Source organism: Bufo bufo, chromosome 6 (genome assembly GCF_905171765.1).
Source record: "Bufo bufo chromosome 6, aBufBuf1.1, whole genome shotgun sequence".
NCBI lineage: Eukaryota > Metazoa > Chordata > Amphibia > Anura > Bufonidae > Bufo > Bufo bufo.
In genome coordinates this window covers 438,299,150-438,321,242 of record NC_053394.1, presented here as the reverse complement: position 1 = coordinate 438,321,242, position 22,093 = coordinate 438,299,150, and the positions used below count along the sequence as shown (strand labels likewise).

General features: G+C 59.5%; 1 protein-coding gene across 2 annotated transcripts; it reads left to right on the top strand.

Annotated features, from left to right (window-relative positions):
- Window positions 1–209: 209 nt before the first annotated feature.
- SUZ12 (SUZ12 polycomb repressive complex 2 subunit) lies at window positions 210–21,970 on the top strand. Of its 2 annotated transcripts, XM_040438318.1 has the most exons (16): window positions 210–608; window positions 2,516–2,562; window positions 4,332–4,396; window positions 4,755–4,823; window positions 4,902–4,951; window positions 5,052–5,137; window positions 13,485–13,716; window positions 13,876–13,972; window positions 14,057–14,162; window positions 15,130–15,307; window positions 19,444–19,535; window positions 19,628–19,771; window positions 20,018–20,175; window positions 20,268–20,466; window positions 20,538–20,617; window positions 21,348–21,970. In XM_040438318.1, exons 1-16 carry the CDS (start codon window positions 455–457, stop codon window positions 21,646–21,648), a joined length of 2,058 nt encoding a protein of 685 aa, XP_040294252.1. In that variant the 5' UTR covers window positions 210–454; the 3' UTR covers window positions 21,649–21,970. The 2 variants fall into 2 exon arrangements, with proteins under 2 accessions (XP_040294252.1, XP_040294251.1); XM_040438317.1 differs by lacking the exons at window positions 210–608; window positions 2,516–2,562 and adding an exon at window positions 4,130–4,178 and having other exon boundaries at window positions 4,276–4,396.
- Window positions 21,971–22,093: the final 123 nt, after the last annotated feature.

Here is a 22,093-nt window from a genome sequence, read left to right as displayed (position 1 = left end):
GGGGAGAGAGGACGGGTGTACTGGGGATGATCGGTGTACTGGGGGGCAGAGGACGGGTGTACTGGGGATGATCGGTGTATTGGGGGCAGAGGACGGGTGTACTGGGGAGAAAGGACGGGTGTACTGGGGGGTAATGATGAGTGGAGCGGGTGACGGGTTGGGGCGGTCTGCAGCTGATGACTGACAGGCCGGGCTATATGACGTCATCCACAGGCTTCTCCCAGACTGCATAGCGACGTCTTCCCGCGGTTTCAATTTGAAGAAGAGTGCGGGCGCGCGTGTGACGTCATGGGCACAGTGACTGACGGGTGAATGAACCAATGAACGCTGCGGCCTGCGGTGTTCATGACCAATGGTGTGAGGGGGCGGGCCCGGAGTGTGTGAGAGCAGAGCGCGGCAGACCCCGCAGCCCCGGCGGAGAAGTCGCAGATGTCGTTGCCCGGGCGCTGAGACCATGGCTCCCCAGAAGCACGGTGCCAGCTCCGGACCGGCGGGCCTCGGGGCCCCGTCCTCCTCCGGCGGCGGAGGAGCGGCTATCCCTCCGGTGAAGAGACCTAAGATGGAGCAGATCCAGGCCGACCATGAACTCTTCCTGCAGGCCTTCGAGAGTCAGTACATGCCTTCCCCCCGTGCCTCACACCGTGGCTCCCCCCCGTGCCTCACACCGTGGCTCCCCCCCCCGTGCCTCACACCGTGGCTCCCCCCGTGCCTCACACCGTGGCTCCCCCCGTGCCTCACACCGTGGCTCCCCCCTCCCCGTGCCTCACACCGTGGCTCCCCCCGTGCCTCACACCGTGGCTCCCCCCTCCCCATGCCTCACACCGTGGCTCCCCCCTCCCCGTGCCTCACACCGTGGCTCCCCCCTCCCCGTGCCTCACACCGTGGCTCCCCCCTCCCCGTGCCTCACACCGTGGCTCCCCCCTCCCCGTGGCTCCCCCCTCCCCGTGCCTCACACCGTGGCTCCCCCCTCCCCGTGCCTCGCGCCGTGGCTCCCCCCTCGCCGTGGCTCCCCCCTCCCCGTGCCTCGCGCCGTGGCTCCCCCCTCCCCGTGCCTCGCGCCGTGGCTCCCCCCTCCCCGTGCCTCGCGCCGTGGCTCCCCCCTCCCCGTGCCTCGCGCCGTGGCTCCCCCCTCCCCGTGCCTCGCGCCGTGGCTCCCCCCTCCCCGTGCCTCGCGCCGTGGCTCCCCCCTCCCCGTGCCTCGCGCCGTGGCTCCCCCCTCCCCGTGCCTCGCGCCGTGGCTCCCCCCTCCCCGTGCCTCGCGCCGTGGCTCCCCCCTCCCCGTGCCTCGCACCGTGGCTCCCCCCCCCCCGTGCCTCACACCGTGGCTCCCCCCGTGCCTCACACCGTGGCTCCCCCCGTGCCTCACACCGTGGCTCCCCCCTCCCCGTGCCTCACACCGTGGCTCCCCCCTCCCCGTGCCTCACACCGTGGCTCCCCCCTCCCCGTGCCTCACACCGTGGCTCCCCCCTCCCCGTGCCTCACACCGTGGCTCCCCCCCCCCCGTGCCTCACACCGTGGCTCCCCCCTCCCCGTGGCTCCCCCCTCCCCGTGCCTCACACCGTGGCTCCCCCCTCCCCGTGCCTCGCGCCGTGGCTCCCCCCTCGCCGTGGCTCCCCCCTCCCCGTGGCTCCCCCCTCCCCGTGCCTCGCGCCGTGGCTCCCCCCTCCCCGTGCCTCGCGCCGTGGCTCCCCCCTCCCCGTGCCTCGCGCCGTGGCTCCCCCCTCCCCGTGCCTCGCGCCGCGGCTCCCCCCTCCCCGTGCCTCGCGCCGCGGCTCCCCCCTCCCCGTGCCTCGCGCCGCGCCTCCCCCTCCTGCGTGCCTCCGCGCCTCCCCCTCCTGCGTGCCTCCGCGCCTCCCCCTCCTGCGTGCCTCCGCGCCTCCCCCTCCTGCGTGCCTCCGCGCCTCCCCCTCCTGCGTGCCTCCGCGCCTCCCCCTCCTGCGTGCCTCCGCGCCTCCCCCTCCTGCGTGCCTCCGCGCCTCCCCCTCCTGCGTGCCTCCGCGCCTCCCCCTCCTGCGTGCCTCCGCGCCTCCCCCTCCTGCGTGCCTCCGCGCCTCCCCCTCCTGCGTGCCTCCGCGCCTCCCCCTCCTGCGTGCCTCCGCGCCTCCCCCTCCTGCGTGGCTCCCCCCTCCCCGTGCCTCGCGCCGTGGCTCCCCCCTCCCCGTGCCTCGCGCCGTGGCTCCCCCCTCCCCGTGCCTCGCGCCGCGGCTCCCCCCTCCCCGTGCCTCGCGCCGCGCCTCCCCCTCCGGCGTGCCTCCGTGCCTCCGCGCCTCCCCCTCCGGCGTGCCTCGCCCCTCCTGCGCCCCTCCGGCGTGCCTCGCCCCTCCTGCGCCCCTCCGGCGTGCCTCGCCCCTCCGGCGCGCCTCGCCCCTCCTGCGCCCCTCCGGCGCGCCTCGCCCCTCCCGCGCGCCTCGCCCCTCCCCCCTCCTGCGTGCCTCCCCCTCCTGCGTGCCTCCTGCGCGCCTCCCTCGCCTTCCACCTCTTCTCTAATTTGGCATACCTTCTGTTTTCCTTCCAGAACCCACCCAAATTTACCGCTTCCTCAGGACGAGGAATCTGATAGCGGTGAGTTGAGCTGTGACCGCTGAAGACACGACTGATGACGGATCCTGTGCCTCCTCCTACAACCTCCATTATAGGAGATGAGCAAATCAGAGGGGTGACGCCCACATATTGAACGGTCACAGGGGAACACCTCATGTGACCCTCATGTGTATGATGAGGAGGTGTATACCGGGTGTCGCCCCCTCTATAGGGGGGGGTGCTATGTATGATGAGGTCTATACCGGGTGTCGTCCTCTATAGGGGGCGCTGTGTATGAAGAGGTCTATACCGGGTGTCGTCCTCTATAGGGGGCGCTGTGTATGAAGAGGTCTATACCGGGTGTCGTCCTCTATAGGGGGTGCTATGTATGATGAGGTCTATACCGGGTGTCGTCCTCTATAGGGGGCGCTGTGTATGAAGAGGTCTATACCGGGTGTCGTCCTCTATAGGGGGCGCTGTGTTTGATGAGGTCTATACCGGGTGTCGTCCTCTATAGGGGGCGCTGTGTGCGATGAGGAGGTCTATACCTGGTGTCGCCCTTTATAGGGGGGGGGGGGGGGCTATGTATGATGAGGTCTATACCGGGTGTCGTCCTCTATAGGGGGCGCTGTGTATGAAGAGGTCTATACCGGGTGTCGTCCTCTATAGGGGGCGCTGTGTTTGATGAGGTGTATACCGGGTGTCGTCCTCTATAGGGGGCGCTGTGTACGATGAGGTCTATACCTGGTGTCGCCCTTTATAGGGGCGCTGTGTTTGATGAGGTCTATACCGGGTGTCGTCCTCTATAGGGGGCGCTGTGTTTGATGAGGAGGTCTATACCTGGTGTCGCCCTCTATAGGGGGTGCTGTGTGCGATGAGGTCTATACTGGGTGTTGTCCTCTATAGGGGGCGCTGTGTTTGATGAGGTCTATACCTGGTGTTGCCCTCTATAGGGGCGCTGTGTACGAGGGGGTCTATACCTGGTGTTGCCCTCTATAGGGGCGCTGTGTACGAGGGGGTCTATACCTGGTGTTGCCCTCTATAGGGGCGCTGTGTACGAGGAGGTCTATACCTGGTGTCGCCCTCTATAGGGGCGCTGTGTGCAATGAGGAGGTCTATACCTGGTGTTGCCCTCTATAGGGGCGCTGTGTACGAGGAGGTCTATACCTGGTGTCGCCCTCTATAGGGGGGCTGTGTGCAATGAGGAGGTCTATACCTGGTGTTGCCCTCTATAGGGGCGCTGTGTGCGATGAGGAGTTATATACCTGGTGTCGCCCTCTATAGGGGGCGCTGTGTGCGATGAGGAGGTCTATACTGGGTGTTGTCCTCTATAGGGGGGCTGTGTGCAATGAGGTCTATACCTGGTGTCGCCCTCTATAGGGGCGCTGTGTACGAGGAGGTGTATACCGGGTGTCGCCTTCTATAGGGGCGCTGTGTGCAATGAGGAGGTGTATACCGAGTGTTGCCCTCTATAGGGGCGCTGTGTGCGATGAGGAGGTCTATACTGGGTGTTGTCCTCTATAGGGGGCGCTGTGTACGAGGAGGTCTATACCTGGTGTTGCCCTCTATAGGGGCGCTATGTACGAGGAGGTGTATAGCGGGTGTTGCCCTCTATAGGGGCGCTATGTACGAGGAGGTGTATAGCGGGTGTCGCCCTCTATAGGGGGCTGTGTACGATGAGGTCTATACCTGGTGTCGCCCTCTATAGGGGGCGCTATGTATGATGAGGGGGTGTATACCGGGTGTCGCCCTCTAGAGTCTCTCGGGGCGGTCGTCCTCGCACATGTCTCACGCTGTCTTTTTCCTTGCAGCCCATCTTTCTCCACCGGACGCTCACCTACATGTCTCACCGTAACTCCCGATCAAACGCCAGAAGGTAACGTGGCGGTCCTGTTGTTGTGCGTCCTGTCGCCTGCGGCTCGGCGTGGCCTGTCACGTGTCACGCTGTGTCCTCCTCTCTGCTGATATTACATAATGACTGGTAATGGGGGAGGAGACGGGTGGGTGACCTCGGCTGATGTGGGGCGTAGCGTCCCCCGCTGGGTGGTCACCCCCATGTAGTTACTTACCTGCAGCGCCGTCTGGAGCCACACTTCACATCTCATCTTCTTCCTAATCTACTTCTCCTTTGAGTTCCTCAGTTTTCAGGATCTCAGCTTGCTGTCAGTTTGTTGGCATTGTCTTCTGCTCTCGTGTGTGACCCGCGTTATAACTTGTCTGTCGTTTTCTCCTAGGAAAACCTTTAAAGTGAATGACCTGCTGTGTAAGGTGGAGAAGATGAGGGGCGAGCACGAGACGGACAGGTAACCCGCTGCCTCAGTCAGCTTAATATGTGCTTGTGGAAATGTGTCCTGACGCCTCGTCCTTTCCTCTCCCTCCAGTCTCTCTGCTCACCTGCAGCTCACATTCACCGGCTTCTTCCATAAAAGTGGTAAGTTTTGGGGGGTGGTGTCTGTGTTTTCAGGTGGAGTTGACCTCGTCAGTGCGGGGGGGTCTTCAGGTGGAGCTCACAACTCTCATCTCCTCCTCAGATAAGCCAGCTCCGAACTCTGAGAATGAACAAAGCTCTGTAACCCTGGAGGTTTTGCTGGTGAAGGTGTGCCACAAGAAACGCAAGGTAACCACTGCACCGACCTGACCTCACTGCTCCGCCCTGTACAGTGTATGCCCCTGACCTCACTGCTCCGCCCTGCACAGTGGATGCCCCTGACCTCACTGCTCCGCCCTGTACAGTGTATGCCCCTGACCTCACTGCTTCGCCCTGTACAGTGGATGCCCCTGACCTCACTGCTCCGCCCTGTACAGTGTATGCCCCTGACCTCACTGCTCCGCCCTGTACAGTGGATGCCCCTGACCTCACTGCTCTGCCTTGTACAGTGGATGCCCCTGACCTCACTGCTCTGCTCCGCCCTGTACAGTGGATGTCCCTGACCTCACTGCTCCGCCCTGTACAGTGGATGCCCCTGACCTCACTGCTCCGCCCTGTACAGTGTATGTCCCTGACCTCACTGCTCCGCCCTGTACAGTGGATGCCCCTGACCTCACTGCTCCGCCTTGTACAGTGGATGCCCCTGACCTCACTGCTCTGCTCCGCCTTGTACAGTGTATGCCCCTGACCTCACTGCTCTGCTCCGCCCTGTACTGTGGATGTCCCTGACCTCACTGCTCCGCCCTGTACAGTGTATGCCCCTGACCTCACTGCTCCGCCCTGTACAGTGGATGCCCCTGACCTCACTGCTCCGCCCTCTACAGTGTATGCCCCTGACCTCACTGCTCCGCCCTGTACAGTGTATGCCCCTGACCTCACTGCTCCGCCCTGTACAGTGTATGCCCCTGACCTCACTGCTCCGCCCTGTACAGTGGATGCCCCTGACCTCACTGCTCCGCCCTGTACAGTGTATGCCCCTGACCTCACTGTTCTGCCTTGTACAGTGTATGCCCCTGACCTCACTGCTCTGCCTTGTACAGTGTATGCCCCTGACCTCACTGCTCTGCCTTGTACAGTGTATGCCCCTGACCTCACTGCTCTGCCTTGTACAGTGGATGCCCCTGACCTCACTGCTCCGCCCTGTACAGTGTATGCCCCTGACCTCACTGCTCCGCCTTGTACAGTGTATGCCCCTGACCTCACTGCTCCGCCCTGTACAGTGGATGCCCCTGACCTCACTGCTCCGCCCTGTACAGTGTATGCCCCTGACCTCACTGCTCCGCCCTGTACAGTGGATGTCCCTGACCTCACTGCTCCGCCCTGTACAGTGGATGTCCCTGACCTCACTGCTCCGCCCTGTACAGTGGATGCCCCTGACCTCACTGCTCCGCCCTGTACAGTGGATGCCCCTGACCTCACTGCTCCGCCCTGTACAGTGGATGCCCCTGACCTCACTGCTCCGCCCTGTACAGTGGATGCCCCTGACCTCACTGCTCCGCCCTGTACAGTGGATGCCCCTGACCTCACTGCTCCGCCCTGTACAGTGGATGCCCCTGACCTCACTGCTCCGCCCTGTACAGTGGATGCCCCTGACCTCACTGCTCCGCCCTGTACAGTGGATGCCCCTGACCTCACTGCTCCGCCCTGTACAGTGGATGCCCCTGACCTCACTGCTCCGCCCTGTACAGTGGATGCCCCTGACCTCACTGCTCCGCCCTGTACAGTGGATGCCCCTGACCTCACTGCTCCGCCCTGTACAGTGGATGCCCCTGACCTCACTGCTCCGCCCTGTACAGTGGATGCCCCTGACCTCACTGCTCCGCCCTGTACAGTGGATGCCCCTGACCTCACTGCTCCGCCCTGTACAGTGGATGCCCCTGACCTCACTGCTCCGCCCTGTACAGTGGATGCCCCTGACCTCACTGCTCCGCCCTGTACAGTGGATGCCCCTGACCTCACTGCTCCGCCCTGTACAGTGGATGCCCCTGACCTCACTGCTCTGCCTTGTACAGTGGATGCCCCTGACCTCACTGCTCTGCTCCGCCCTGTACAGTGGATGCCCCTGACCTCACTGCTCTGCTCCGCCTTGTACAGTGTATGCCCCTGACCTCACTGCTCTGCTCCGCCCTGTACAGTGTATGCCCCTGACCTCACTGCTCTGCTCCGCCCTGTACAGTGGATGCCCCTGACCTCACTGCTCCGCCCTGTACAGTGGATGCCCCTGACCTCACTGCTCCGCCCTGTACAGTGTATGCCCCTGACCTCACTGCTCCGCCCTGTACAGTGGATGCCCCTGACCTCACTGCTCTGCCTTGTACAGTGGATGCCCCTGACCTCACTGCTCTGCTCCGCCCTGTACAGTGGATGCCCCTGACCTCACTGCTCCGCCCTGTACAGTGGATGCCCCTGACCTCACTGCTCTGCCTTGTACAGTGGATGCCCCTGACCTCACTGCTCTGCTCCGCCCTGTACAGTGGATGCCCCTGACCTCACTGCTCTGCTCCGCCTTGTACAGTGTATGCCCCTGACCTCACTGCTCTGCTCCGCCCTGTACAGTGTATGCCCCTGACCTCACTGCTCTGCTCCGCCCTGTACAGTGGATGCCCCTGACCTCACTGCTCCGCCCTGTACAGTGGATGCCCCTGACCTCACTGCTCCGCCCTGTACAGTGTATGCCCCTGACCTCACTGCTCCGCCCTGTACAGTGGATGCCCCTGACCTCACTGCTCTGCCTTGTACAGTGGATGCCCCTGACCTCACTGCTCTGCTCCGCCCTGTACAGTGGATGCCCCTGACCTCACTGCTCCGCCCTGTACAGTGGATGCCCCTGACCTCACTGCTCTGCCTTGTACAGTGGATGCCCCTGACCTCACTGCTCTGCTCCGCCCTGTACAGTGGATGTCCCTGACCTCACTGCTCCGCCCTGTACAGTGGATGCCCCTGACCTCACTGCTCTGCCCCGCCCTGTACAGTGGATGCCCCTGACCTCACTGCTCTGCTCCGCCCTGTACAGTGGATGCCCCTGACCTCACTGCTCCGCCCCGCCCTGTACAGTGGATGCCCCTGACCTCAATGCTCCGCCCCGCCCTGTACAGTGGATGCCCCTGACCTCACTGCTCTGCCTTGTACAGTGTATGCCCCTGACCTCACTGCTCTGCCTTGTACAGTGTATGCCCCTGACCTCACTGCTCTGCCTTGTACAGTGGATGCCCCTGACCTCACTGCTCCGCCCTGTACAGTGTATGCCCCTGACCTCACTGCTCCGCCTTGTACAGTGTATGCCCCTGACCTCACTGCTCCGCCCTGTACAGTGTATGCCCCTGACCTCACTGCTCTGCCTTGTACAGTGTATGCCCCTGACCTCACTGCTCCGCCCTGTACAGTGTATGCCCCTGACCTCACTGCTCTGCCTTGTACAGTGGATGCCCCTGACCTCACTGCTCCGCCCTGTACAGTGTATGCCCCTGACCTCACTGCTCTGCCTTGTACAGTGTATGCCCCTGACCTCACTGCTCTGCCTTGTACAGTGTATGCCCCTGACCTCACTGCTCCGCCTTGTACAGTGGATGCCCCTGACCTCACTGCTCCGCCCTGTACAGTGGATGCCCCTGACCTCACTGCTCCGCCTTGTACAGTGGATGCCCCTGACCTCACTGCTCCGCCCTGTACAGTGGATGCCCCTGACCTCACTGCTCCGCCCTGTACAGTGGATGCCCCTGACCTCACTGCTCCGCCCTGTACAGTGGATGCCCCTGACCTCACTGCTCCGCCCTGTACAGTGGATGCCCCTGACCTCACTGCTCCGCCCTGTACAGTGGATGCCCCTGACCTCACTGCTCCGCCCTGTACAGTGGATGCCCCTGACCTCACTGCTCCGCCCTGTACAGTGGATGCCCCTGACCTCACTGCTCCGCCCTGTACAGTGGATGCCCCTGACCTCACTGCTCCGCCCTGTACAGTGGATGCCCCTGACCTCACTGCTCCGCCCTGTACAGTGGATGCCCCTGACCTCACTGCTCCGCCCTGTACAGTGGATGCCCCTGACCTCACTGCTCCGCCCTGTACAGTGGATGCCCCTGACCTCACTGCTCCGCCCTGTACAGTGGATGCCCCTGACCTCACTGCTCCGCCCTGTACAGTGGATGCCCCTGACCTCACTGCTCCGCCCTGTACAGTGGATGCCCCTGACCTCACTGCTCCGCCCTGTACAGTGGATGCCCCTGACCTCACTGCTCCGCCCTGTACAGTGGATGCCCCTGACCTCACTGCTCCGCCCTGTACAGTGGATGCCCCTGACCTCACTGCTCTGCCCCGCCCTGTACAGTGGATGCCCCTGACCTCACTGCTCTGCTCCGCCCTGTACAGTGGATGCCCCTGACCTCACTGCTCCGCCCCGCCCTGTACAGTGGATGCCCCTGACCTCAATGCTCCGCCCCGCCCTGTACAGTGGATGCCCCTGACCTCACTGCTCTGCCTTGTACAGTGTATGCCCCTGACCTCACTGCTCTGCCTTGTACAGTGTATGCCCCTGACCTCACTGCTCTGCCTTGTACAGTGGATGCCCCTGACCTCACTGCTCCGCCCTGTACAGTGTATGCCCCTGACCTCACTGCTCCGCCTTGTACAGTGTATGCCCCTGACCTCACTGCTCCGCCCTGTACAGTGTATGCCCCTGACCTCACTGCTCTGCCTTGTACAGTGTATGCCCCTGACCTCACTGCTCCGCCCTGTACAGTGTATGCCCCTGACCTCACTGCTCTGCCTTGTACAGTGTATGCCCCTGACCTCACTGCTCCGCCCTGTACAGTGTATGCCCCTGACCTCACTGCTCTGCCTTGTACAGTGTATGCCCCTGACCTCACTGCTCTGCCTTGTACAGTGTATGCCCCTGACCTCACTGCTCCGCCTTGTACAGTGGATGCCCCTGACCTCACTGCTCCGCCCTGTACAGTGGATGCCCCTGACCTCACTGCTCCGCCTTGTACAGTGGATGCCCCTGACCTCACTGCTCCGCCCTGTACAGTGGATGCCCCTGACCTCACTGCTCCGCCCTGTACAGTGGATGCCCCTGACCTCACTGCTCCGCCCTGTACAGTGGATGCCCCTGACCTCACTGCTCCGCCCTGTACAGTGGATGCCCCTGACCTCACTGCTCCGCCCTGTACAGTGGATGCCCCTGACCTCACTGCTCCGCCCTGTACAGTGGATGCCCCTGACCTCACTGCTCCGCCCTGTACAGTGGATGCCCCTGACCTCACTGCTCCGCCCTGTACAGTGGATGCCCCTGACCTCACTGCTCCGCCCTGTACAGTGGATGCCCCTGACCTCACTGCTCCGCCCTGTACAGTGGATGCCCCTGACCTCACTGCTCCGCCCTGTACAGTGGATGCCCCTGACCTCACTGCTCCGCCCTGTACAGTGGATGCCCCTGACCTCACTGCTCCGCCCTGTACAGTGGATGCCCCTGACCTCACTGCTCCGCCCTGTACAGTGGATGCCCCTGACCTCACTGCTCCGCCCTGTACAGTGGATGCCCCTGACCTCACTGCTCCGCCCTGTACAGTGGATGCCCCTGACCTCACTGCTCCGCCCTGTACAGTGGATGCCCCTGGCCTCACTGCTCCGCCCTGTACAGTGGATGCCCCTGGCCTCACTGCTCCGCCCTGTACAGTGGATGCCCCTGGCCTCACTGCTCCGCCCTGTACAGTGGATGCCCCTGGCCTCACTGCTCCGCCCTGTACAGTGGATGCCCCTGGCCTCACTGCTCCGCCCTGTACAGTGGATGCCCCTGGCCTCACTGCTCCGCCCTGTACAGTGGATGCCCCTGGCCTCACTGCTCCGCCCTGTACAGTGGATGCCCCTGGCCTCACTGCTCCGCCCTGTACAGTGGATGCCCCTGGCCTCACTGCTCCGCCCTGTACAGTGGATGCCCCTGGCCTCACTGCTCCGCCCTGTACAGTGGATGCCCCTGGCCTCACTGCTCCGCCCTGTACAGTGGATGCCCCTGGCCTCACTGCTCCGCCCTGTACAGTGGATGCCCCTGGCCTCACTGCTCCGCCCTGTACAGTGGATGCCCCTGGCCTCACTGCTCCGCCCTGTACAGTGGATGCCCCTGGCCTCACTGCTCCGCCCTGTACAGTGGATGCCCCTGGCCTCACTGCTCCGCCCTGTACAGTGGATGCCCCTGGCCTCACTGCTCCGCCCTGTACAGTGGATGCCCCTGGCCTCACTGCTCCGCCCTGTACAGTGGATGCCCCTGGCCTCACTGCTCCGCCCTGTACAGTGGATGCCCCTGGCCTCACTGCTCCGCCCTGTACAGTGGATGCCCCTGGCCTCACTGCTCCGCCCTGTACAGTGGATGCCCCTGGCCTCACTGCTCCGCCCTGTACAGTGGATGCCCCTGGCCTCACTGCTCCGCCCTGTACAGTGGATGCCCCTGGCCTCACTGCTCCGCCCTGTACAGTGGATGCCCCTGGCCTCACTGCTCCGCCCTGTACAGTGGATGCCCCTGGCCTCACTGCTCCGCCCTGTACAGTGGATGCCCCTGGCCTCACTGCTCCGCCCTGTACAGTGGATGCCCCTGGCCTCACTGCTCCGCCCTGTACAGTGGATGCCCCTGGCCTCACTGCTCCGCCCTGTACAGTGGATGCCCCTGGCCTCACTGCTCCGCCCTGTACAGTGGATGCCCCTGGCCTCACTGCTCCGCCCTGTACAGTGGATGCCCCTGGCCTCACTGCTCCGCCCTGTACAGTGGATGCCCCTGGCCTCACTGCTCCGCCCTGTACAGTGGATGCCCCTGGCCTCACTGCTCCGCCCTGTACAGTGGATGCCCCTGGCCTCACTGCTCCGCCCTGTACAGTGGATGCCCCTGGCCTCACTGCTCCGCCCTGTACAGTGGATGCCCCTGGCCTCACTGCTCCGCCCTGTACAGTGGATGCCCCTGGCCTCACTGCTCCGCCCTGTACAGTGGATGCCCCTGGCCTCACTGCTCCGCCCTGTACAGTGGATGCCCCTGGCCTCACTGCTCCGCCCTGTACAGTGGATGCCCCTGGCCTCACTGCTCCGCCCTGTACAGTGGATGCCCCTGGCCTCACTGCTCCGCCCTGTACAGTGGATGCCCCTGGCCTCACTGCTCCGCCCTGTACAGTGGATGCCCCTGGCCTCACTGCTCCGCCCTGTACAGTGGATGCCCCTGACCTCACTGCTCCGCCCTGTACAGTGGATGCCCCTGACCTCACTGCTCCGCCCCGCCCTGTACAGTGGATGCCCCTGACCTCACTGCTCCGCCCCGCCCTGTACAGTGGATGCCCCTGACCTCACTGCTCCGCCCCGCCCTGTACAGTGGATGCCCCTGACCTCACTGCTCCGCCCCGCCCTGTACAGTGGATGCCCCTGACCTCACTGCTCCGCCCCGCCCTGTACAGTGGATGCCCCTGACCTCACTGCTCCGCCCCGCCCTGTACAGTGGATGCCCCTGACCTCACTGCTCCGCCCCGCCCTGTACAGTGGATGCCCCTGACCTCACTGCTCCGCCCCGCCCTGTACAGTGGATGCCCCTGACCTCACTGCTCCGCCCCGCCCTGTACAGTGGACGCCCCTGACCTCACTGCTCCGCCCCGCCCTGTACAGTGGACGCCCCTGACCTCACTGCTCCGCCCCGCCCTGTACAGTGGACGCCCCTGACCTCACTGCTCCGCCCCGCCCTGTACAGTGGACGCCCCTGACCTCACTGCTCCGCCCCGCCCTGTACAGTGGACGCCCCTGACCTCACTGCTCCGCCCCGCCCTGTACAGTGGACGCCCCTGACCTCAATGCTCCGCCCCGCCCTGTACAGTGGATGCCCCTGACCTCAATGCTCCGCCCCGCCCTGTACAGTGGATGCCCCTGACCTCACTGCTCCGCTCCGCCCTGTACAGTGGATGCCCCTGACCTCACTGCTCCGCTCCGCCCTGTACAGTGGATGCCCCTGACCTCACTGCTCTGCCCTGTACAGTGGATGCCCCTGACCTCACTGCTCTGCCCTGTACAGTGGATGCCCCTGACCTCACTGCTCTGCCCCGCCCTGTACAGTGGATGCCCCTGACCTCACTGCTCTGCCCCGCCCTGTACAGTGGATGCCCCTGACCTCACTGCTCCGCCCTGTACAGTGGATGCCCCTGACCTCACTGCTCCGCCCCGCCCTGTACAGTGGATGCCCCTGACCTCAATGCTCCGCCCCGCCCTGTACAGTGGATGCCCCTGACCTCATTGCTCTGCCCTGTACAGTGGATGCCCCTGACCGCACTGCTCCGCCCCGCCCTGTACAGTGGATGCCCCTGACCTCACTGCTGAACTGTGATGGTTATAGACCGCAGGAGTGTGCATGCTGCGTTATGCTCCAGAGCTGCACTTGCTGTTCTGCATCTTCAGTACTGAAGCCTCCTAACATTCCCTGCTTGTGTTGGTGTCTGCGCTGAGCCCTTCCTCCCTGCATTAACCGAGCTGCTGCCAGGGGACAGACATAATGGTTGCCCACTACGGCTTCTTCTGTCTGCAGGACGTCAGCTGCCCCATAAGACAGGTCCCCACAGGCAAGAAGCAGGTGCCGCTCAACCCAGACCTCAGCCTCTCCAAAATCAGCAGCTTCCCGTCCCTGGCCGTGTCCAGCAATGAGTTTGAGCCCAGCAATAGCCACATGGTAAAGTCGTACTCCCTGCTCTTCCGAGTTACCCGACCAGAACACCGCGACTTCAACGGCATGACTAACGGTGAAACCAACGAGAACATTGGTGAGTGCTGCAGAGACTATCCCCGCTTTATGTAGACCCCCCGCTACTACCAGCCGCGCCTGTGTACATCTATTCTGTACATACATCACCTATCCTGTAATATACTCCTGAGCTGCACTCACTATTCTGCTGTGTACATCCTGTTTTCTGCACCTGTAGAGGTCCTGGACGATCCCCCGACCAGAAGGAAAAGGCTCTCATCCAGTAGAGATGAGAAGACGTTTGTGGCGCAGATGACTGTGTTTGATAAGAACAGGTGATTCTATAGGGTCACCTGTTTTCTCGCCCGCCTCGGGTACGCTGGGTGTTGGTGGTAAGTGTCTGTCCCTCCCTCTTCCAGGCGTCTGCAGTTACTCGATGGGGAGTATGAAGTGGCCATGCAGGAGATGGAGGATTGTCCGGTCAGCAAGAAGAGGGCCACGTGGGAAACCATATTAGATGGCAAGGTAAGTGGGGCGTCTGCCTGCGGGGCGACATCAGGATGTCAAGTAAACGTCCTCACCCGAGACTGCTGGTGACCAGGGGCTGCCTCTTAGAAGAAGGAAGCTCTGCCTCCTAAGGGCTCATGTACACGACCGTAGGCCCCCCTAGACATACAGTCCGTGAGCGGACCATATGTCCCGGAGTGGCATAAATCATGCGCACAGCATCATAGGTTACTATCATACTGTGCGCCTCGGGCCGCCCGCGGGGCTATTGTCCTGCACGATGTATGCCGCTCCGGGATATATTGCCTTCTCACGGACCGTATGTCTCAGGGGGCCTATGGTTGTGTACATGAGCCCTTACACAGAGGCGCTCTTCGGAAGGAGACGTGGGGCCCCCCAGTGACATTCTAAGTTCCACTGTGGTGGCAGACCCTTGTCAATTTGCCATTGTGGGTCCTGTCAGTCTGTGAAGGTAATGTGAATGTCTAGCTGTAGACCCAGCCACCCATAGACTAGGCGCTGGGCCCCTCCCTCCCAGCTTCCTGTAGACTAGGCGCTGGGCCCCGCCCCTCCCTCCCAGCTTCCTGTAGACTAGGCGCTGGGCCCCGCCCCTCTCCCCCAGCTGCCCGTAGACGAGCCCTGGGCCCGCCCCTCTCCCCCAGCCGCCCGTAGACGGGCCCTGGGCCCCGCCCCTCTCCCCCAGCCGCCCGTAGACGGGCCCTGGGCCCCGCCCCTCTCCCCCAGCCGCCCGTAGACGGGCCCTGGGCCCCGCCCCTCTCCCCCAGCCGCCCGTAGACGGGCCCTGGGCCCCGCCCCTCTCCCCCAGCCGCCCGTAGACGGGCCCTGGGCCCCGCCCCTCTCCCCCAGCAGCCTGTAGACGGGCCCTGGGCCCCGCCCCTCTCCCCCAGCCGCCTGTAGACTTGTCTCCAGGCTCTGCAGCCTGATCTAGAACCCTGTCCTGACTGTCTGTTCCTGTCTCCCTCAGCGACTGCCTCCGTTTGAGACCTTCTCCCAGGGTCCCACCCTCCAATTCACCCTTCGATGGACGAGCGACTCATCAGATAAATCCACTGCACCAATTGCTAAACCTCTGGCGACCCGTAACTCTGACAGCGTCCCCCAGGAGCACCGAACTGTAGCCGTGAAGTCTCCACAGAGTATAGGTGAGGGGGGGGGGGGGGGGCGCCAGGTGACCCTGTGATCCCAGTAACGTGGGGCAGGCAGTTATGGATGCTGGTGGAGGGGCGGCATACATGACATCCACCTGGCTGTATGTATTGTATATGGGTGGGGGGTGCACGCCTATTAAACCGGGCGCAGTGCCCGGTAGGGGTGATTGTGCTGATGTCTTAGGTTTCTACGTAGCCGCGTTCTGGGGTGGGAGGAAGGCTTGGAGCACTGCCATTCTAATGCCCGCCTCCTCTCTCGTCAGTATAAAATATTTCGAGACCCTCCAAAGGTTGGTGCCATAGTGGTGAGTGGTGGTCCGGCGGCAGCTGCCGGGAGGATGGTGAGGTAAGAGTGCTGCTGATGACATGCAGGTGTTAACATTGGGGGGGGGGGTATATGTCATTTAGCTGATGGACAGGGGCGTGCCCACAGGAGAGCCAAGCCTTCTGCCCGCCCCTTGGCGTTCCAAAGAGCTAATGTGCATAATACAAAAAGCAGATATCTCGGGAATGCGGCTACTTAGAAACCTGATGGGAAGTCAGTATGCCCTCTCTTTAAAGATGGCACCTGCTGTGGAGTGGACGCCATCGCCTCCAGGTGCCTACTGGTTCACTCCACAGACACCCAGGGTGAATGTCAGCGATGAACAGTAACGCTGATCACAAACCTTTAACCCCTTTGATGCTGTGGTCACAGCTCTCCCTGAATGGCTTCCCCACGCAGGGAAGCCGTTCGTTGGTGACAGGCCGCAGTCTGTATGAGGCTACCAGGCCCATCACAGATTCCTGTGTTGGCCTGCAGGTGGCAGCACAACATTGGAATATACGGTAATTCCCACACACTTAATGCGGGCTATAATAAAAATAAATTAACTGTATTAAAATTTATGGTATTAATAAAAAGAAACAGGTTATTTTTTAATCTCTGGGAACGCTGTAAAAACAAAACCCATAAAACTATATAAATGTGGTATCACTGTAATCGTACTGACCGGAGAATGAAGGGAACAGGACAGTTTTATCTCATAGGGAACACTGTAAAAACAAAACCCATAAAACTATATAAATGTGGTATCACTGTAATCGTACTGACCCGGAGAATGAAGAGAACAGGTCAGTTTTATCTCATAGGGAACATCATAAAAACAAAACCCATAAAACTATATAAATGTGGTATCACTGTAATCGTACTGACCCGGAGAATGAAGAGAACAGGACAGTTTTATCTCATAGGGAACACTGTAAAAACCAAACTCATAAAACTATATAAATGTGGTATCACTGTAATCGTACTGACCGGAGAATGAAGAGAACAGGACAGTTTTATCTCATAGGGAACGCTGTAAAAACAAATCCCATAAAACTATATAAATGTGGTATCGCTGTAATCGTACTGACCGGAGAATGAAGAGAACAGGTCAGTTTTATCTCATAGGGAACATCATAAACACAAAACCCATAAAACTATATAAATGTGGTATCACTGTAATCGTACTGACCCAGAGAATGAAGGGAACAGGTCAGTTTTATCTCAGGGAACGCTGTAATAACAAAACCCATAAAACTATATAAATGTGGTATCTCTGTAATCGTACTGACCCGGAGAATGAAGAGAACAGGTCAGTTTTATCTCATAGGGAACACTGTAAAAACAGAGTTGCTGCTTCTTCAAATCCCACCCCATTAGGAATTTTTTCCAACTTTCCACTACATCATCATATACAATATTAAATGGTGCGATTAGAAAATACAACTTGTCATACAAAGAAAACAAGCCCTCATAGAGCTGTGAATGGAAAATGAAAACATTATGGCTCCAGGAAGGCAGGGAGCGAAAATGGGAAATGGCTTTGACCTCAAAGACCTCTTTCAGAGGAGCGTGCCCATAGCAGAAAACGCACCCTGTGGGGCTGTGGCTTCCCGTCATGGACTCTGCTCCTTTCACAGGCGCCAGCATTATGTCAGTACAATTCAGTAGACGCACAGTATTATTAATCGTTCTAATGCTGTGCAGGAGCCGTGTACATAACAGGAGGTCACGCTCCCGCATGGACACACTCGTCTGATGGATGCTGTGTGTAAAGTCTTGACCTCACTGAGGGCAGCAAAAAGTAGTGACAGACATGCTGATATCAGCCGTGTGTCACTCATCAGGTAAGTCAGTGATTGCCAAGAACCAGCATCATAATCATTGCAGACTGGGCCTGGAAAAGAGTCCGATCTACCTGAGAAGAGTCCTGGTCATTATAACCTCCTGCTCTCCCGTCCATCTGCTGATGATTGTCAGTTCTCTCCTAGAGAGAAAGGGAGAAAACTCGGCAGAAGACTGTCAGGGAGAGCAGGAATTCATGAATAACCAGGACTCTTCTCATGGAGGCCAGGACTCTTCTCCAGGCCCAGTCTGCAATGATTGTGATGTCGGTTCTCGGCAACCACTTACTTTAACTTATAAATGACAGACCTCTGAAATCAACTCACCTGTCTCTACTTTATTCTGCCGTTAGTATGGGCAGCACAAAGTGGATGACAGGTTCCCTTTAAATAATGGGAGTTGTGTGTAGAGGGAGGACTGAGTTGAAGACCGTCAGTACATGATGGGGGTTGTGGTACTAGGAGAGAAGGCTGAACTTCATGAGGATCATTAAACCAATTTCTTTCATAAAGAGTATTCTTATTTTGTACGCACGTGATATCGCCCCCGTTCAATAAAAACCGCCCACGTGATATCGCCCCCGTGCAATAAAAACCGCCCACGTGATATCGCCCCCGTTCAATAAAAACCGCCCACGTGATATCGCCCCCGTGCAATAAAAACCGCCCACGTGATATCGCCCCCGTTCAATAAAAACCGCCCACGTGATATCGCCCCCGTGCAATAAAAACCGCCCACGTGATATCGCCCCCGTGTAATAAATAAAAACCGCACATGTATCACCGCCCACCCACCCCTTCCGTGTAAAAAAGATGACGTTCTATTATCACCCTGAAAAAAGCCACATATAGCGACAGCAGCGCAAACATTAATTCTGGCTCTTGGAATGTGGAGACCGAGGAGACTTGTTTTTCATGACAAAGGTAGTAAACACATAAAACCGTACACATTCGGTATTGCCACAATCGGACTGACTAATAGAATAACCGCACAGTGAACAGCGTAAATGTAAAATGCAAAAAACAAGGGCGGAACTTTCTTTCCCATTGCAACCCCAAAAAAGCTAATGGGTTACTGCGTTATTTGTACTGCCAAATGTGCCCCTCCCCTAGAAAACCTACCGCGACCTTTGCGATCACACCCTGTAAACGCTAAGAGCGGTATTCTACTCCGCCAGGAAAACCTACCGCGACCTTTGCGATCACACCCTGTAAACGCTAAGAGCGGTATTCTACTCCGCCAGGAAAACCTACCGCGACCTTTGCGATCACACCCTGTAAACGCTAAGAGCGGTATTCTACTCCGCCAGGGAAACCTACCGCAACCTTTGCGATCACACCCTGTAAACGCTAAGGGCGGTATTATACTCCGCCAGGAAAACCTACCGCGACCTTTGCGATCACACCCTGTAAACGCTAAGAGCGGTATTATACTCCGCCAGGAAAACCTACCGCAACCTTTGTGATCACACCCTGTAAACGCTAAGAGCGGTATTATACTCCGCCAGGAAAACCTACCGCAACCTTTGCGATCACACCCTGTAAACGCTAAGAGCGGTATTATACTCCGCCAGGAAAACCTACCGCAACCTTTGCGATCACACCCTGCAAATGCTCAACCACTGTCTGCTGCTTCTGCTATGAATGTTGATTCTGTCTATTTACTTGCTGCTTCCAGGGGCCCCTCACTCAGATGCCCAGTAAGGGTCTGGGACCACCAGCTTACGGCCTGGTTGTCGGGGGTTCTGGTCATCACTCTGCTCTGAGGGGGTTAATGAGTGAGACACTGAGGTAGCGCTGACCATTGTGGCCCTGACAATGGCCCCAGCTAAGTATAGCTTTAATTCACCACGTTCAAAAGGTTCGTTTCCATTAAGCTTGTTTATCCCAGGAGCTGGTGGGGGGGCGCGGGGTCTCTGGGTGGGGGGAAGGTGGGGTCCACGACTTGAACGCTCTCTGACTGTTTCTTGTATCTGCAGCTGTAAAGGAGACTCTGTCGGCAGAAGTGTCGGGTAAGAGGGAGAAGGACTTGTCTGCCGAGGCCAAGCAGAAGCTGCGCATATTCTACCAGGTATATATGGCAGCCCCATTCGCAAGCGATCTGCCTGTCCCCTTTGGTCCCGTTCTGCCCGCCCATTACCCTGTAACCTTCCGTGTCCGTAGTTCCTTTACAACAACAACACGCGGCAGCAGACGGAGGCTCGGGACGACCTGCACTGCCCGTGGTGCACCCTGAACTGCCGCAAGCTCTACAGTCTCCTCAAGCACCTGAAGCTCTGCCACAGCCGCTTCATCTTCAACTACGTGGTAAGGAGACGTCTTATGGGACCCCTATAACTGGGGGCTCGGCCATGTGCAGCCGCTCCAAACCAGAAATGAAAGAGGGGGTTCCCAAGACTTAAGGTGCAGGTAGTCATTGGTTCCAGTGATGTGGTGTTTCCTCCGGGCCGCCGGGACCATACCTTCCAGGCTTATTGCCGGTGTGGGTGCAGGCGCCCGGGCTCGGTGCCAGGGGTGCAGGCCTTGGTCAATGTGTCTGTGCTGCTCTTCTAGTATCATCCAAAAGGGGCACGGATCGATGTGTCCATCAACGAGTGCTACGATGGATCCTACGCCGGGAACCCTCAGGATATTCACCGACAGCCGGGCTTTGCCTTCAGCCGAAACGGGCCTGTGAAGAGGACTGCAATAACCCACATCCTGGTGTGCAGGTGAGGACGTGGCCTGGCTTCAGGGGGGGCAGCCACGGTGGGGGGTTCACAAATCTACAGGAGCTCATGATTTCATTTCAAACCCCGTAAAGGCCAAAACGCACAAAGGGCGTGATGTCTGAATTCTACGAGTCCGAGGACGGTGAAGTGGAGCAGCAGCGGACCTACAGCAGCGGCCACAATCGCTTGTATTTCCACAGCGACAGCTGCCTGCCGCTCCGACCTCAGGAGATGGAGGTGGACAGCGAGGACGAGAAGGATCCGGAGTGGCTGAGGGAGAAGACCATCACTGTGAGTGTGTGGCCATGGGGGGCGCCCTCCGGCCCCTGCTGCCGCTTCTTACCTTCTCTCTTCTCTTTTAGCAAATCGAAGAGTTCTCCGACGTTAATGAAGGGGAGAAGGAAGTGATGAAGATGTGGAACCTGCACGTCATGAAACACGGGTGAGCGTGGGGGGGGGGGCATCGTCCACACGTGGTGTCACCTACAGCTTATTATATGGTGGACAACCTGTGGTAAAATCTGGGACAGATCCTGGACCGCAGGAGCCGTGAGGTCCGCTGATCATTATGGGTACCGCCAGGCATGGCTCAAACAGTGTGGAAAGGTTCTGCAATGAGATCTGTGCAGAGCTGGACCGGAAGTGTCCGTTTATGCCTCAGACGTGACCCTGCACATGATTTGGTGTGGATTTTGTCGCTTTCTGCTGAGGATCTGCCACATGTGGTCGTTCCCTTGGGGCAGATTTTACTCTATGGAAAGCCGCAGCATAAATTGACAGACCACGAATCCGCACCATGTTGCTGGTAATGTGTGGCATTGAGGCTGGGGCCACACTGGCCCCTCTCTGAAGCAGTGCAACCACTGAACTGAACGGGGTGACTACAGCCCCAGAACTGACCTCTGAATCAGGCGGCTGCCATGACCGCCGCTGGTCCCACTCCTAGGGCCGCCGCCGCTCTGCGTATACGTTTTCTTATGTTGTAAAAATCGCTTGAGAGATGTGTAAGTTACTGCAGCCAGAACAAAGCTAGCTGTGTGTGAGCATGTGCTCATTCACTTCCAGCAAGCAGAGGTCTGCTAGTGTTTGTACAGCCTTCTGCTTGTTTGGAAGCTGTGTGCAGAGGATTGGGGTTGTAGTCCATGATACTAACAGCTGCTGCTCCTCCACAGGTTCATTGCAGACAATCAGATGAATCACGCCTGCATGTTGTTCGTGGAGAACTATGGACCCAAAATAATCAAGAAGAACCTGTGCCGAAACTTCATGCTGCACCTGGTGAGCATGCACGACTTCAACCTGATCAGCATCTCCACCATCGACCGGGCCGTGTCCAAACTGCATGATCTGCAGGGCCAATCCCCGCGCTCCGAGGAGGCGGCCGACGAGACCACCATGTACCCGGCCAACGGCTTCAGCGAGAACGATGTGACGTCAGGGCCCCTGAAACCCAGCAAAAAGCAGCGTCTGTGAGGACGAGCCGAGCTTCCACCCCAGGGTGCCCTGCAAAGCAATACACCCCAAAACCAAGCAGCTCCCCCCAGTGGTCGCCGCGGGGCCACCACTTTTTTACTCCTCTGTTGTTGCTTCCAGGACAGACTTCTTTTTAGCTTTTACTGAATAATGAATGAGGTTTGTATTTCCCCCCTCAGATTTTAACTATTATGGGGAGGGGCCAAGCAATCATGAAATATAATTGTCCCCTCCCATTATTATTTGGGAAAACTGTACATTATGGCAGCTGTATGAAGGTAACGTATGGCCACTTAGCGCAGTGAATAAACTATGGACTGTATGGTGCGTGCTGCTGAGTCTGGATCGGGGGGGGGGGGGGGGGGGGGAGGAGAAGGGTCACGCATCATGTCAGGGGCTTGGCCATGTGCAGCGCTGTCTGGATTTGGGGGGGGGGGGGTCACTC

What these genes read in the sequence shown, in the direction of transcription:
- SUZ12 (XM_040438318.1), top strand. Translation starts at nt 455, where the DNA reads ATGGCTCCCCAGAAGCACGGTGCCAGCTCCGGACCGGCGGGCCTCGGG. An exon ending in TGTGCCACAAGAAACGCAAG is followed by an intron (nt 5,138 to 13,484) that starts GTAACCACTGCA and finishes TTCTGTCTGCAG; the next exon opens with GACGTCAGCTGCCCCATAAG. An exon ending in ACTGTGTTTGATAAGAACAG is followed by an intron (nt 13,973 to 14,056) that starts GTGATTCTATAG and finishes TCCCTCTTCCAG; the next exon opens with GCGTCTGCAGTTACTCGATG.